Consider the following 17,755-nt stretch of genomic DNA (forward strand, 5'->3'; position numbering starts at 1 on the left):
GGTCCTTTTGTCTGTCTGGTTCTGTTACTGTCAATACACTTTGATTCAATACAAACTAATAGTGTCTGACACATGAAAGTAATTATTCTAGTAGTAATTAGTGTATACTTTCAGGCTCAGCCACTAAATTCTTTAAGTCTTCAACAATGACAACTTTAAGCTCTTTAGAAAAAAAACTTCACATCTACTGTATAATAACTCTTTAAAGGTCACATAATGTGCAAAATAAAAAATGTTCTAACACCAATGTGTCCCTAGCCTGTCTACACCCCCCCCCCCCCATCATCCCCCCCCCCCACAAACATTTGTTATGAGAAAAGTCCATCCTCTCCGTCTTTTGCCTGCTCCACTTTTCAGAAAATGTGTGCTCAAACAGGCTGTTTGGAGATTTTACCTTCATGACATCACAAAGGGCAGTAACCCCCTCCCCCAAGTGGGTGACACTCCCACAGCTAAGTGTTTGTTCTGCCCTCTGAGTCTGCCTTCTCACTGTAAACAGTTGGGCATGGTGTGATGCTGCATTCATGTGCTGCTCGGGTGGTCCAAGTTTCCGAGTTGGGAAGTCGTTCTTCCGACTTCAGTGTGTTCAAGTGATTTCAGTTTGAAAAGTTGGAATGTTGTAACAGCACAAAAAAGTGTTGATGGTACGAAGAAGATCAGTGAAATGTTACTGTTAAAAGTTATATTTGAGCAAAAAGTTGATATGCAATACCTGAATTAAATAAAAGTATGTTAACATTCACAAACATATTTTGCGCCACATCTGATGACGATTATGACGTCAAGTCGGGAAGTCGGGCACCTCATTCTTTTCCGAGTTTCCGAGTTGTTAGTTACGACATGAGCAGGTGTTCATGTGCATTTTACAACTTGGAAACTTGTTTTTCCGATTTGTCCGACACCACATGAATGCAGCATAAGAAACCCAGAGCCACCCAAGTCCTTCCAGGGAGGGGCGTGGTCAGAAACAGCTCATTTGCATTTAAAGGTACAGACACAGAAACAGCCTGTTCTGAGCAGGGCTGAAATAGAGGAGTTTATAGACATGATCAAATACAGGATCAGAGTGGATTTAGAACAAGACACTTCACACACATGTTTTGGGGAGCTCTGAGACTTATTTAAACTGGTTGAAAAGGAGGAGAATATGTGACCTTTAATCTTGATCGTTATCTCTTACATCCCATCGTGTAGCTGAAAACAATTAAAAACCTTGCACTCAACTTGTTCCAAACCAATCAGGTCCTTTTATTTCAGAAACGTATTAAAACTTACAGCTTATTAAAATGTGAGACTTAATGTTAATACATTTTATAAAACAGCACACTGCATGGTCTTTTCAGCGATACAGAATATTACAGTGCTTTTTTTTAATCTGTCAGTACAGATGAAATCTTGATATTTTTATAAAGGCATGATCAAGAAATGTTAGTAACAATAGAAAACCTCGGAAATACTGTAAAACATGTTCCACATTAATCTTCCCTCACCTCAGCATATTAAGCTTATTGAGTTCATCTGGCACAACAACACGGCCTCATCATTAAAACACTGACTGTACTCTAAATCATTTTGTCCTTTTGTTCCCAAACCCCCAAAACAGACAAGGTCCAGTTTCCTTTAATAAAGGCAGGTTATACCGCTTCGATCCTCGTGCTTCCCTGCTCTGTACACAGAGTTAAATACTTGTATAGTTATACTGCTTGGCATTACAAATCAACTGCTTTCAGTTCTTTAAGGCTGGTGAGCACTTTTGAAACTGTACATGTTTCCACACTGAACGCTTTCACTGAAGGCTACTCACTGAGTGGTAAAGGCATCAGATTAATTCTGGTATTTCATTAGATGTGCTCTTTTTAATACATGTTTTTTGGGGGGTCTGAATGACTAATTTGTACAACAATAGAAACAAGAAACTGCTGTGTAATCACTTTTCAAAGCCACCACACTCCGTTGGCAGAAACTGTAAATTTACCTCTCAAGACGCCAGAGTTGTTTGTTACGACCGAATATGGAAGATTTGTTTTTCTAAAATTTCTAGATTAAAGTCGCTATTTTACGGTATGAAATTCATAAATTGATTTATGACTATGGTTACAATTAGAATTCTTAAAGGTTGTATCAGAAGAGCAGCCATCCTCCTGCGCTAACATGATGAAAGGAGAAAACATACAGCCTTTCCTCGGCCACAAAAGAGACAACTTCAGTGTGGTTCTTTCTCAATAGGAAAGCCCCAATTTGTTTGCGGTATATTTTCAGGGTCCTGATATGCCAAAAGCATGTGTAGTTTCATATCTGCATAAGTAAAGCCCCAACACAACTATTCAGATATTTTGAGACCTTGTCAAACTGTTTTCAAGCAGGTCAGTTAATACTACAGGCTACACAAAGAAGTATCTTCTTATTTGTAAGACCTACTAGACTAGAGTATAACTTCACAAGATGCTCCACGTTCCTCATTTTCCGACAGGAGGCTGCTCTTCTGACATAACTATAGACTAACATGACAAATTCATTCTCGTAAATGCATGACTTTAATCTCGTAAACTCCAAATCTCTGTTTTCCCCCTTAATGTGGCCCTATTACTCCTTCGTAGTTGGTCTACCGCTGCTCTGATCAGTTATTTCATTGTGTTTTAGTCCATACTGAAAATATAAAGTTGGATCTGAACTCACCAAAATGACACAAACTGTCTGATCGAGACAAGAAACACTCACGCTGTGTTCTGTGAGGTAAGATGACTGTATTTGTCAATGGAGTGGTGGCTTAAATGAGAGCCACATTAAAGCTTTTTCTGGTTTAAGAAAAAAAAGCTTCTCATTCATAATTTAAAAAAATATTTGTATGAAGCAACACTAGGGGAGTAATTCAGAACTTTGATCCTTTACAGTCATTTAGACCCCAAAATATTAACAGGCAAGATAAATAATTAAAGAGGTCGCCTCAGGGAAGAACTAAAAGTCATGAACTGATGGATATGCTGTATGATCAATGTAATAATACTGATAATGCTTAGAGAACATAATGAGACCTACAGCTTGATAATAAATAACACATAGTATGAAGTAACAGACTCGTCAGAACACTTTCGTTGCAGAGTTGATGAAAGTAAAAAAACCTAAAGCCTGTGAAGGAACCTGTTGATAAACTTTTATCCATGCCTACTCCTTTTCTTAAGTTAAATTGTTTAACTTGACACTTTACTAATCCCCTCAGCTGTTAACTGTTTGAGTTGTTGGTAGCCCTTTAAATAAACACTCTGAGTTTTGCTTTAAAAAAAAGTCAAACTGTTTGTTTAGATTTGATATAACATTAGTAAAAAAAGGTTACCTTAAAAAATCGACTTAAAGTTAAAATTGTGGCTTCCCTTTCTAAAAAGTCACAAACAGCTGGTTATTTTCCCGCTAAGGGGAAGATGTTTGGGGTAGCGTTGTCACAATAACAGAGTTATGAATTTTGATACGATACTAGTAAAAAAAATCAAACCATGTCGATTCCTGTTTTGATACCAAGGCAACAAAAAATGACCTCCTGGGTGTCCAAAACTGGTTAATACAGGTATTTTGGATTTTCAACCTGAACATTAGAAAGGCTCACTGAACACATCACCAACATTTGACATACTGTTAATTAAAATGAAAAGCTAAATAAATATGATTTTCCTACAAATAATGTAGATCCAAAATGAAACATGTCCTCTGAGTCATCGTTAATAACCAGAAGAAGTGTGTGCAGTGATTCTGCTCTGTCTGAATATTCTCATTCAGAACATTTCAGTGTAGTGATGAGAAGCTCAATAATAGTCTGCAGGTCGTGACCTTTACAAAACAAAGGGACCAGGTGACATCACTGTCTCTGTCCTCTGCTCTCTATCTGTCTAAAACAGAAACTAATTAAGTTAACGTGTGCATATCAATTAGATTCCAAAGGGACTTAATCAAGCGGAGAATAAAACTGTAATGTCTGTCACAGAGGGCAGAGCAGAGAGACAGACGCAGCGGGCAGGAGGGAGAGCGACTTCTCGCCTGTTTCTAAGATCTTAAGAGAGTAACTGCTGTGAAATAATCAGAAAACAACATTTTTTTTTTCTCTATGTATCACCACTTAGTTTGTTACTACTGGTGCTCACTTCCTTCACTTGATCGCCCACCGCTGTGCTGTCTCTCTCTCGCTCTCCACTGGCTTCAGATTTGGGTTTAAAGATGTCTGTTTTTACATTTGTTACTTTGGAACTTTTCGGTACTATGGAACATAAAAATAATGGATATTACATCATTTACAGCATGTGGTATCAAACCAGGATCAAAGATTTTGATCTTAGTTAGGGGCATTAACACATTTAAGACCGTTTTTAAATAAACTGGATGTGCTGTGTGTGTGTGTGTGTGTGTGTGTGTGTGTGTGTGTGTGTGTGTGTGTGTGTGTGTGTGTGTGTGTCTGTATCCAATGAGCTCAAAGGCCTGCAGGATGTTTTAACACCACCTGAGCACATAAAAAAAAATGGAAGAAATGAATCAGTAGCTTGGCACAGTGGCGTTTGTGCTACACACCTCTTCCTTCACTACTGAGGTGCATCCTGGGAGGTGGAGACCTGCGTAGCTTGAGCTGTTCCCGCAGTGGAGTTTTGAGCGAGAAGCTGGAGCGGCGGACGCAGGAACACTACCATCACTGTGATGTTATCACTGGAACCGGCAGCCTTAGCGTGACCTACCAGCCGCCGAGCGACTCTCAGTCCAACAGCGTCATCGGACTGATCCAGCGGAGCGTCTTCACCGCCCTCCTCGGGGTCAACGGGCTGCTGGAGAGCATCGAGGACCAGATGTGGGACCTCTGACGGGCAAACCGCATCAAAGAAGCCGTCACAGGCCAGCAGCAGGTAGTCCTCGTCCCCGTGGAGCTGGGTTGTGGAGCTGTCTGCGTCCCCAGAGACGTAAGGCTTCTGGTCAAAGTCACCTGGAGGGGGGAGGGGGGAGGGGGTGTGGTTAGCAGCAGCAGCTAACAGGGAGGAATTTACAGCAAAAACTAAACAATCAAGGCAGCTTAAGACCAACAGCTACCATATTCTAATTGTTTAAATACTACTTATATGCTTTGTGATGAATTGCATTACATGTAGACTCACACTCAGTCTGCACAAGCTTATTTATACTGTTTTTATACAGCCACAATTTACCCATTTCTTACCTGTTAAAGCTACTTAAATCTGCTCTCTACATACACATGTTTGCTTCTGTTTTAGCTTCTCTTTCTCTCTACAGCAGCAGAATATTTTGATACGTTTCGTAGAGGAAGGTCCTAATTCTAGTAAACATTCCTCTCTGGTTTCTGAACTCTGCACAATTCATTTGCTCGGTAAAGATCTGATGTGTGCGTTTAACATTGTTCTCACCTCAACACCTGATGGATTGAGGATTTCCAGAAACAGTTCATGCGATGCTGACACCATCGCATGAACTGAAATGAAATTCAGCCCCACCATTCCTTTGTACAGTTATCAGTGGTGGGTACATTTTCACCATGGCTGAAGATATTCTTGAAACTGCATCCGACGTTGTCAACCCACTTTCTGACCATATGCACGGAAAAAGATACACCTTTACTCGACTTTGTCAAGGCTTCACAAGCTCACCTCCGCTGTACAATGCAGCATTGACACACAGTTTGTCCGCTCTCACTTTACCTGGGGGGTTCGGCTCTTTTACAGTACGTAGACGATTTGTTGATCGCCTCCCCCTCTAAAGAGCAGTGTGATGCTGATACCCTTGCCTTGCTAAAACATCTAACAGCAGACGGGCATAAAGCCTCCCTTTCCAAACTACAGCAGTGTTTCCCCTACCATTATATTAGGGGAGACCCCACAAGGGAAGTCTCAAGTAGAATTTCTGCCATCATGAACACACCTATCACCAAGAAACAAGCAATGTCTTTCCTTGGAATGTTCTCTCACTGATTACGAGACATCACGCATGCTAAAGGTTTGACTGCTTCAGGCACCCTTCAATGGACTGATTGAACTGACTGAACATCCTTCGAAACATTGAAAAAAGCCCTACAGTCCACTCCCACACTGGGTGTTTCTAACCCTGCTAAATCTTTCGTTCAATGTGTGGACGAGCGAGAAGGTTGTATGATGTCGGTCTTGCTACAGAAACATGGCGCTCACATTAAACCTGTGGCTTACTTTACTTACCCAGTGGCTAGAGCTCAGTGTGCGGTTGCCACTGCTGAACGTGCTGTTCTGGCCTCACAGGACTTTGTGGGTTATTCAGACCCTAACCCTCCTTGTTCCTCACACAGTTTCAGAGTTACTGGCAGAACAGAAAACCTCACACCTTTCTGCTGCTCGGTGGTTGCGATATCACACCACCATGTCACGGTCAAAAGATGCAACACTCTCAACCCAGCCACCTTGCTTTGTCTGCCCACTGATGCACAGACAGCAGAGCTGGTGGCGCTAACAGAAGCCTGCAAATTGGCTGCACACGGATCTGTCACGGTCTACACAGACAGCCCTGCCCCTCTCTGCGAACACTCCACTGCACGACATCAGGCCTGACGAGCACATGCTGGTAAAGAACTTCTGCAAGAACAAGTGGAGACAACAGCGCTGGTGCGGCCCGTTCCAGGTACTGCTGGTCACCCACACAGCTGTGAAGGTCACTGAACGGGCAACGTGGGTACACGCAAGCCATTTCAGGAAAGTCAATGCACCAGCAGGAGCAGCGGACGACAGATCTGAGCGGACCTCAGCTCTGATTGAAAAGAGAAAACAGTAGGCAGATCAAAAGGTAGAAAAGGCCCCCTGATGAGCGCCTAAAAGAGGGTGACGTGTGCTGGTAACCGCCCCTCAGCTTAGAAATAACATTGCAACATTACATTTGCACACAAACTGTTAGATAAGAAAAAAACAGGGTGAAGTGCTAGTAATCCCTCCACCCCAGATAGGCCATAACAGAAGAATCAGAAACACAGGAGACGACAACAGACACCATGGAGCAGAGACGTCCGTGTCACCCCTATCGATACCCTGGACCTATGTGGCCTTCAGGGCACCGTCTTTGTTCTGTTAATTTTTTCAATGTTGATTATGTTTCCGGTTCAACATACACTCGTCTTTTCACAGCTCGAGCAGACTAACAACTTCACTGACTTGAAATCTGACCTCTGACCCTAAAGGTACCCATTTTATGCATTAGCTGTTCACCCTAAAGTCTACCCCGGTTACTAAGTGTAAGACGTTACATTATCTGTTTCCCCCGGCAGCTGGCACCCGAGACCAGATCACCGTTCTTCTTGAAACCAACAACCGATGTCACTTTTGAATGTTATCGCAGATCAATTGGCTCTGTACATGTAGGCTATGCCACCAATTGTAAATACACCTACACGGATTACTCAGCACAACTTAATTCCCAGATTCAACCCCAAGCTGATGTTTGGTGGTGGTGCGGTGGTACAAAACTTAGACCCGTGTGCCATGCTAATGCTCGCAGTAAGCGCAGTACAACTGAAGCTTCTCTCTTTGACACCAGTGACTTACATGGATAAGTATGACGAAGTATGATGTGTCTTAAATCTTCTGTGACTTAATGCTTGCCATTTTTTAATGGCTACATTAAAAACAAAAACAGAGACTTGCTTTTCAATGTGAAATTTATGATGTTGTGATTTGAACCTTAGGGATTGTCATAACTGATTTTATTCTTTTAGGTGATTAAAATATAATCAAAAGGAGGGAAATGTGATGGAAAAATTATGTTTACTGTCGATGACACCTTTTACTACAACAATAAGTTAATAAGTAATATTCTTGTTTTGTCTATACTGCATGGAAGAAGGTTTCTTACAAATAGCTAAATATCAAAGATACCCAGACTTGCAGTTTCCTTGACATTACTGTTGTGCGACGTGTTGAAATGTATGAGAAAATGTATTTGATATTTCTGACTGCGCCTGTATCGACACTCCTTATATAGGCAATTCAAACAATGCACCACCAAATTTTAAGGGGTCTAGAAATCTAAGCAATAAACCTAATGTTAGAAATCTCTCACTGAAAAACATCTCTCACTGTTGTTTTAAATCTCTTCATTTACCAGTCAAACCATTTGTCTTGACACTCTGAAGAATAAAAGACATAAGACAGACTAAATAAGACATTGATTGACTCATGATCCTTTCTTTTGCATTGTTAACAGACATTTCCAGCACACTTCCATGCAGTTGACTTTTCACAATAGATGAGTCGCATCTGGATCAGTATTCCAAAAAAAAAAATCAGCAACATGTTCTGAATCCCATCACCGGTGTATAGAGCACGGACAATATCCACCTCACAACATCAAACATTTCACTTTTTTACTGTGGTTGTTGGTGCTTTTTATTTACTTGTTGATCATATCCAGTTCCTTTTTTCCGTGGTTAGGTCAATGTCGTAGCCTTTGATATACAGTACTGGAAGTTCACTTCTTCATTTCAAAAGTACCCTTAACTTAATACGGTACACACATTTGTAATAAAAGTAAAACAAAAGCTGTTTAGAAAAGCAAAATGATGGAATTTCAAACATGCGATTAACTTCTGAAATTCAACGAGTCATCGCAATTTTGAAAATGTCAACACTCAGTGTATTAAGTCCCTCATGAAGTTAAAGTATGAGATATATTTGTGTTGGCTGTGTTTAACTTACCTATAGCTCTGGAAACAGCATACGTGCCGTTAACACGCCAGCAGCCCATAAAGGTGACACAGCCACCGAGGTCCTCGATCCGCTGTTTCTCATCCTGGATCGATGAAGGGAGAAGAAGAAAAACGACCACATCAGACCTCCTCTGACAAACTCCTTCTCCACACATCTCATTTGAATTGCAACAAACTAAATAATGCAATAGTATATATATATATATTGTATATATATATTTATTTAGTTTTTATTCAGGTGTTAAAGCAGTAAACAGAATACTCTTTACAGATCTGTCTTTACATTTAGACATCTTTTCATGGCACACGTTTATCTTTTGCACCAAATAACCATCGGAGTATAGATAAGTATCATTATGGATAATGGTATTGATAAAATCCTAAAGATACCCATCACTACCCGACACATGGGCCCTAATAACAGGTTACTGACAGAATAATACCCTGCTATAAAACCCTCTGAGCCATGCAGGCAGGCGATGCTGATTGAGCCTTTTTTCTTTGAAACTGATCATCATTATGAAAGGGACTAGATTATTTTCTTCCTTTTTTTTTTTTAAATCAGAGCAATATGCAATAGAAGCACCAGTATCAATAAAGCCTAATATATTACAATCCCTGGTTTGACTTCTCTCTCTGAATCATTCACACTGAAGTTACTTTTTTTTTTTTAATCATTATCATTTAGATAAAATAAAAACAGTGTGCTTATTATTAAGTCTGTGTTCGTTGAAATGAGCTGGGAGAAGGAAGTGTGTACACATGAAGATTCAACACATCTTCTGTGAGCGACTGATAATCGATTTTCACACTTTTTTTTACCACTAGAGGGCGCCAGAGGGCCTTCATGTTTAAAATGAAGTGTGTGTGTGTGTGTGTGTGTGTGTGTGTGTGTGTGTGTGTGTGTGTGTGTGTGTGTGTGTGTGTGTGTGTGTGTGTGTGTGTGTGTGTGTGTGTGTGTGTGTGTGTGTGTGTGTGTGTGTGTGTGTGTGTTCTATCCCCACCTCTCTGTCTGGTTTATGAGGGTCCATCAGGGTTACAGTTTGTCCTTTTCTGACCAGGATCACCTGAGAGTCTCCGAGCCAGGCCACCGTCAGCTCCTGACCCTGGATCAGCACCGACACACCTGTAGTGCCGCTCCGCAGACGCTGTTTACACGAACACACACACACACAGATTGTTGTGATGTCATTTCTTTAAGTATTTCCGAGTACTTCATACCCCTAGAATCTGTAGAACTGAAGCTCAAATGTTAAATTGGCAACAAAATATTCTAAATGAAATATGAATATATAAAATATTAATTTACACCCGTGGTTCCAAACCTTTTTCCTTTGAGCCCCCTGTACTTGTATCTAAATGAAGCTGATGCATTATGTGCACAAAGATCATAACTGTCGTGTGATAGAAACATAAACGTTGCTGCTTTCACACATCAGCTCATTCCGACTTCTTGTACACATTTTCCCTCGAGGCCTGGCAGGAAAAAAATCTGATAAAGTCGGGGTAAAAAAAGGTGGCACAGTGGCTGTGGCTCTTCAGACATGCAGCTTAACCAGAAAAAGGTTTTAAGGAGTTATTTACATGCGTAAAACAAGAGTTCCTCTAGTTGAATAGCTGCAGCTCCCATGCTATAGTGACGACAACATACTAACATTTGAAGGCTTTGTTTACACAATGTTTAATAAACCAGCGTGTGAAACCGTGCACGGACTGAACTGGTGTGTTCAAGGTGTGTGGATGTGATGTTTCAGTACCTCTCTCTTGGCTCTGCATCTGAACATGTCATCAGTGTGTGTAAAGGCACTTCTAAAGGCTGCAGCTGCGTCGCTCTGCAGGCTCTCCTGTCTGCTCAGGGAAACATGGAGGTGTGTGGCCGCAAAGATGGCGGCATCCACCCCTCCATGGCCGTCGAACACAGCGTAGTAGGCACGCTTCACTCCATCCTGGACAAGAGCACAAAGAGAGAAGGAAAATAAATGTTTAGTAAAATGTATATTGATTGAACAGGTTTGTGATTTTTACAATGTTTTGTAAAGTGGTCAAAACGTCAGAATCTTAGAAGCTTTGCGATAATACATTTTAAAAGAAAAAATCTCTGTTATTTTAACAATAGCTATGGTATTAAAAAGTACCAAAACTTAATTAAAACTACATCGATTCCATAAGACAGGGCCGAAGGAGAGGAATTGATGCATGAAAAGTTGCAGGCAAAGTCCTGCACATTGTCTAATCTGCGCAAAAACAACGCTTCGACAGATTAGACAATGTTCAGGAGTTTGCAAGATATTTTTGAAAACTTAAAACAAGAAAATGACCCAATTCTGAGTGCTTTGAGTGCAAAACAGCATTAATAGTATTGCTTCAGTACTTCAGTCATATTTTTAACAAACCCTAATACAAATGCAGCAGCAATTAAAAAAATAGAAAGATACTTTGATTCTCTATTTCAAAAGACAGGTGTGTAGGAGAGCAACTAATAAAATAATTGCAGGCAAACAAAAAACCTGCACCACCTTTTTTTTCATTGCAGAAAATAGAGGGCATGTTTTGGTACTGAAAATTTGATAATGTTTTTGTGCCATTTGTCAGTGTGCAGGAGTCTGCCTGCAATTTCTGACCAAAACAAGAAATCATCAGATACTGGGTGTTTAAAACTTTGATTTTTGTTGTGGTGGTGTCAAAATCTGTATCAACATCGTTTGGTTTTTACTAGAATCTTGTGGAAGTTTAAAATTCTGGTTCAGGACAACCCTTCTTCTGAGTTTCACTGAGGGTCTCGTACCTTGATACCAAACAGCTGGTTGAACTCGGCTAAAGCCAGGTGTTTGTCCTCCATCTTCCTCCTCGTGTTCTTGATGGCGTGAACGGAGCAGTGGAGGTAACGGGAGGGGGAGGGGCGCTGGGAGGGGAGTTTTTGATGCCACGCCAGTGCAACATTTATCAGCTTGTTGAGGAAGTGACGCTGGACTTGTTCTGACTGAAGCACTGAGGGTAAAATAAAGCACATAGAGGACACAGTTTAAAACTCTGGTATCATCAAAACTCTAAAGGACTCAAATAAATACATAAATAAACACATACCATTAAATAGCAACTCAAAATAACAGCATTTCTAAAATTGCCACTTACAGACTTTGTGTTCCTCCTCCTGGCTGGCCTCGGCATCCTGTGGGCAGTGGAAAGGGGAGAGATCATCCTGCAGCAGCTGGGACAGAGCTTCCTGACACAGGAGGGTGCTGAGGCCTGAGGGAGAAGCCCTGAACACACAAACACAAGATAATAAAACACATGCTCTGTAAAGACATGACAAGGCGTGATCCACTGCACTACAGGAAATAAAATATAATGACGCCGTGAGATTCACTTTGTGGCCTGTTACTCCTTTTCTGCAGATGTTTTCACAAACCATTTTCACATATGCACAAAAGTCCTGAACACTTCTTGAAGAATTCGGGGTGAGCTGCATGAGTTAAAGCAAACAGCCGGGTTATTCCCCCTGACTTTACCTGGACATGTGCTCAATAAGCCTAAGCCTGTCCTGAATTGCCTACACATGTTCAACATTGCATGTGTGAAAAGGGCTTATGGCAGATTTGTGGAGGAGGCTGTGCTCTGAAACAGGACGTGGAGAGAACAATGGTGTTTCTGCAGACAGGATGTGAAGTCTTCCGGAGCAGCAGAGAAATGTTCCTGCTGTATGTTGAGCTGAGCTTTAAGGTGTATTAACATCTCTCCTTACATCCTTCACTGCATGAAAACAACTTAGAGGACAAAGCACTGACCTCAGATTGTTGGCACACAGTCATGTAAATCTATAAAACCACTAAAAGTCTTTGTAAAGCAGAACCAGTCAAATAAGAACACTTTTCAAACACCCTGTAGATGACAATCTGGTTCAATGGCATAATCTCACCCACCGAGCGCTTCAAGAAAGCACTAAGTGCTTTAGCATCTTCAGTTCTCCCACTCCATTACAAGCTACTTCAAGTTTCAACTTTAAATCTGCATTTTTTGAATTTGGAAAATAACTAACAAAACAAGTGGAAAAATGATGAGAGGCAAAAAAAAAAAAAAAAGAACACAGCCTCGACCCGACACCGCCGGGCTCGAGTAAAGTTTTTGATAGGATGTGGCTCCTACAGATCGTGCAGTGCTGTCTGTCATTACTGCCCCACATAATAAAGGGGAGCAAGTCCGCCACACAACATTCAGGAGAGGTCACCAAACTTTGGCATCAAAAGACTCGACTGGGCTCTGAGGTGGAGAAATTAACGAAATAGTGAGGATTCATGCCGTCCATACAACAGAAGACTGACACACCCTCTCACACCTAACAAATCACAGAGTTTTTAGCTTCAGACTAAGATTTTGCAAAGATCTTGCAGGGTCACTAGCTGTGAGTCTACGACTAGATTCCTTTTGAGATTATCTCCCATCATGCACCTGGTTTCAGTTTAACTTTTGAGGAGAAAACCAAAAAGTAGGAGAAACTAGCGGTGTTGTGGAGAGAGCAAGAACTCCTCTTCGATGTGTCCTTCACATTTTTTCCAAGAGGGAACAGAAATTGCTGCAGTCATCGAAATCCAGAAAATAATGATGCAATTCACATCCCGGTGACAATGGGGGATGTCGCCGGTGAGTATGCAATGGGGCCGCAGTAATTCCTGTCCCCTTTTTTTCCGTCTCCTCTTTATCGTGGTTCAAAGGGGAGGACACGTCACAACTCCACCAGTTTCTCCTCCTTTTCCACAGTCCAGGAGAACCACACCTTCCTTCTCCTCCTAGACATGTTTACTTGTTTGCTGCTTCCTGTTTTGTGCAGTAAAGACTGCTGCTATTGGTTGTTGATAGTTGTCACATCATTGAACAACACAATTTGCACAAGACAAGACTAAAGACCTGCAATAATATCAAACATGTTTGATTTCAATGTAACTTCAAGAGGAGAAAAAGACCGCCTTAGACAGCTTGCATCTCCTTACTCCAAACCAGAGACCACGAGGGCGTGCACCAACTCCAGCAAAAACTCTCATGGTTTTAATCTGAGAGATGACATTAGAATCACCAGAATCCCAGAGGGGAGAGAGGACCAATACGTTTCATCGCCAGCCTGTTTCAAGTCTTGCTGTCCCTGGATGAGAAGCCCCTCTTGATAAAATCCATTTGTGTTATTGCTTTACACAGTCTTTAACATCATGTCATGTATAATGAGTTATTTTATTATCCAATTGTCTTCAGTGTCAAAGAAACACCAGAAATGTAAATTAATATCGAACCCTGATGACAGTAATGGAGTAATAAATGATCAGGGAGGTTTTGTTGTTGTTGTTTTGGCTCGGTTCTTCTGCAGCTCTCTTTCTGGGATTCAGTCTTTAAATCGTGTGTCAGCAGATAGTGCTCTGTTGTTGCTGCACAATGAACACAAACAGCAGATTCAACCTCGCAGAGAGAGCGAGCCGGGCAGGAGCAGAGCTGTGAGGCATGTGAGGAATGTGTACACACACACACACACACACACACACACACACACACACACACACACACACACACACACACACACACACACACACACACACACACACACACACACACACACACACACACACACACACACACACACACACACACACACACACACACACACACACACACACACACACACACACACACACACACAGCTCAGATATTACACCTCAGTGTGTGTGTGATTACTCTCATTCATCTTGTGATATTCAAATGAATACTCATTGATAATAAATAATCCTGGACTAATTATACAGCAGGTTTTCTCCTTCTCTGTGTATGAGCTGATGTACATCAGTGCCAGCAGTGCCTACATGTACCAGGATGCATTGCACGTGAGCAGTTGTGGCCTCTGTCCTGCAATGCTGCATTTCCTGGCCAGAAACTTCACATTTAGTTTTCTTGTCCTTTCTTCCTGCTCACAAAAGTGAAGCATGTGATGCAAAAATGTGAAAACGTAAAGATTATGAATTGTTCTGCAGTGGAAACTGATTTAAAGTTTAAACTCTTGACAACTTGACTTTGCATTAAGTTTTATTTACACTTTGGAGAGAGATATTTTAACCATGAGCCGGGGATGTTTTAATTACCTGTTTCATTTAAAGATTATCTTTCACGCTTCATGCCTGCAGTCTCCAGTTATACACACATTGTAAGTATCTGAATCTCCAATCTGATTCTATGTCATTACAAAAATGAAGTTATTGCACCAGTGAGCATTTTTTATCTGGTTATAAAACAGACTGAAATTAATATTGATGCTTCTGTATGACTAAAAAAGCAAACGAGACTTTCAGCAACAAGACTGATTATCTCTTTACAATTATTTTTAAGGCCTGTTGCAGGGTAGGTGTGAGATGAGGTATTAACGGCAAGTGAGCGATTCATTATGAGATGTATGTTAGACATGTAAAATAAAGAAGTATGACAGTTTTGAAAAACAACTTACACAAGAACAGCAAGAGATGTGCACAGAATTAAGATTTACACTTTGTCCACAGGGGGCGCCAAAATCAGCATAACCTGAAAGTTGCTCACAGGAGCTTTAAAGTTTAAAGTTGTGATTACAAAAGCAACATGCAGATTCATGTTGGCATTCAGTATGACAACATGAGCCTGCATGTTGAAAACTTTACTGTTGAGTAATATTAATTACAGTGACTCAAACTTTATGGAACAAACGCATAGAGAGCATTGGACGATCTAGTTGTGTGTGTATTTAATCTTATCTTTCTCAACCTTCAGATCAAACAGGTAGAATAAGAGTTTTTTTTACGTCTTGTTTGCGGTCATACCTGGCCGTCAGCAGCCTCAGGCCCAGCTCCAGACTCTCCCCGTGCAGCTCGTCCTCAGAGACTCTGCGGCTCAGCGGGTTCACAGGCAGCACACCGCCCTCCTCCAGAGGAGCCGGGAACTCCTCCACAAAACTCTTGAGAAAGCATCGGGCCTCCTCTTCCTCCTCCATCTCGCTGACTCGTCTGCTTTGAACTCTCAGGTGAACGGGTGCTCTCTGCTCACAGGTCACAGGTGGAGACTTGATGGTAGAGAACAGAACAGAAGGCTTCAGACATCACTCTCTCAGATTAATGATGTACACACAACACAGACATATAGGCGTCAGGAACAAACATTAACAAATCAATCAAGATTATGACAAGATTATATAAATAATTACAAAGCTGTGAAATTATATTATTTTAACACAAATCGATAGCAACGTTTCAGAAATGTTGCTAACGTATTTGTGCAATTTTTTGAGATATACAAGAACTCACCAAACATCAGAATTTTCCAACCAGTGAGTTTGAACTGCTGCTCTCTCTTTTCTTGTAGCAGCTTTTGTTAAGATACAGAAGCTCTAAGCAGACATACATTCATACATTTTAATTTACTCTGTTTTCACATGATAATGAGTAAATCACGTTTTTTTTATCAAGTCTCTTTATCTCAAGATTAGTCGACTTGTTTCCCTGTGTTATCGAGTTAATTTGTTGTCTTCTCGAGTCCTGTGAAAACAACTTAAATCAACTCTTCATCACAGGACATCAAGCATTGTTATCTCAAGATAACAAGATCTCAAAAAACAACCGAAATGTAGCCTACTTGTTATCACGAGAAAACAGAGTAAATTAAAATGTATGAATGCATGTACCCTTAGAGCGTCTGTGTTAAAACATGAGTCAAGTTCTAAAGTTTCTTAATACTTCTCGACACTATGGGTTATTTAAATCAGTGAATATCGTTTTCAAACACGTGGTATCAAAAAAGTATAAAAGTATCCACATTTTTTACAACCTTGCATCAAACAGCAGAGACAAAATACATCCATCCTCTTTTAGGGGCATTTTAATTTCTTCAGTTAATTGGATATTGAGATGTATCATTGTATCATTGTCTGTTAGAATTTAACTTATCTTAATGTATTGTTATCGTTGTCCATGTGAGTATATCTTACAGTATCATATCGTGAGTTACCATGTTATTCTGCTGTGCAGAGTTTATATCCACTGTTTTTGTTTTAATGACATATTTCTTTATTTCTTTTAGATCTTGGATTTTTTTATTTATCATATTTAATCTTCTATATGACTGTTATAGGTTTAAGTAATTTTTTTAAAGTATTGTCTTCCCTTTGTCATGATGTTTTCATGTCTTGTGTGGAGATCTGTGAATTGCCTTGTTGCTGAAATGTGCTCTGTAAATAAACTTGCTTTGCTTTAAACGATTTATGAAAGTAGCAGCTAAAGTAAATGTTTATGATGCAGCTGCATACAAAAGTGAAAACGTAGTAACAGAACAACACCTGTGGTATAATGTTTTAACACTGTATGTTTGAAACATGCTGAGACTGCAGGTAGACAGTTTCTTCCCCAAACAAGTTAAAATTATGATTTTACGAGTTGTGACACAGCAGTAAGAGGTCTCTACGTGCTCCACGTTATTTCTTACTTTAAACATTATTCATGACTAGCCGGAATAAAAGTTATATTTACCCGACCAGCATAAAAAGGCGTTTCCTCCTCTTACCTGGGTTAGCTTAATCGGAACAGTCCCTTAGCATAGTAGCTAACAACATGTACACAAACTACACAGCTGAGAAACACACAGTATGAATGTGTGTGTGTGTGTGTGTGTGTGTGTGTGTGTGTGTGTGTGTGTGTGTGTGTGAGTGAGTGAGTGAAACACGCCCTGTGTCAGACAAAGAGTTAATACAAATCACTGAACGGAGACACAAACCTGCGCTGTGAGGCCTGATGGTAAAAACAAAGATGCTAACAGTGCAGTCACAACCACAGACTGTACACTCAGTACATGTTTAGAAATCTGCGCTCAGCTCCACTCCCTATTGGACCACTGTCCTCTACGTCATCACACTTCCGCTCAGTGTCAATTTAAAGAGCCAGACCCTAAATATTTACAGTCTATGGCCAGACATTAAACAGTGGTGATATTATACTATCAACTCAGACACTAAATAGACTATTTTTAGAGAACTTTACCCCACACTGGGGGTTAACATTCCCCAAG

At 40.7% G+C, this 17,755-nt stretch overlaps 1 protein-coding gene across 3 annotated transcripts; it reads right to left on the reverse strand.

The window, feature by feature from the left end:
* Positions 1–1,219: 1,219 nt before the first annotated feature.
* On the reverse strand, positions 1,220–17,560 carry ppm1f (protein phosphatase, Mg2+/Mn2+ dependent, 1F). Of its 3 annotated transcripts, none has more exons than XM_061037465.1 (8): positions 17,465–17,560; positions 15,523–15,761; positions 11,834–11,961; positions 11,487–11,689; positions 10,459–10,647; positions 9,706–9,849; positions 8,691–8,784; positions 1,220–4,954 (listed from the first exon to the last, which is right to left on the reverse strand). In XM_061037465.1, exons 2-8 carry the CDS (start codon positions 15,690–15,692, stop codon positions 4,563–4,565), a joined length of 1,320 nt encoding a protein of 439 aa, XP_060893448.1. In that variant the 5' UTR covers positions 15,693–15,761; positions 17,465–17,560; the 3' UTR covers positions 1,220–4,562. The 3 variants fall into 3 exon arrangements, with proteins under 3 accessions (XP_060893448.1, XP_060893446.1, XP_060893445.1); XM_061037463.1 differs by lacking the exon at positions 17,465–17,560 and adding an exon at positions 17,255–17,421; XM_061037462.1 differs by lacking the exon at positions 17,465–17,560 and adding an exon at positions 17,221–17,421.
* Between the last annotated feature and the right edge of the window lie 195 nt (positions 17,561–17,755).

The sequence above is a fragment of the Labrus mixtus genome, chromosome 5 (assembly GCF_963584025.1).
Source record: "Labrus mixtus chromosome 5, fLabMix1.1, whole genome shotgun sequence".
Classification (NCBI taxonomy): domain Eukaryota; kingdom Metazoa; phylum Chordata; class Actinopteri; order Labriformes; family Labridae; genus Labrus; species Labrus mixtus.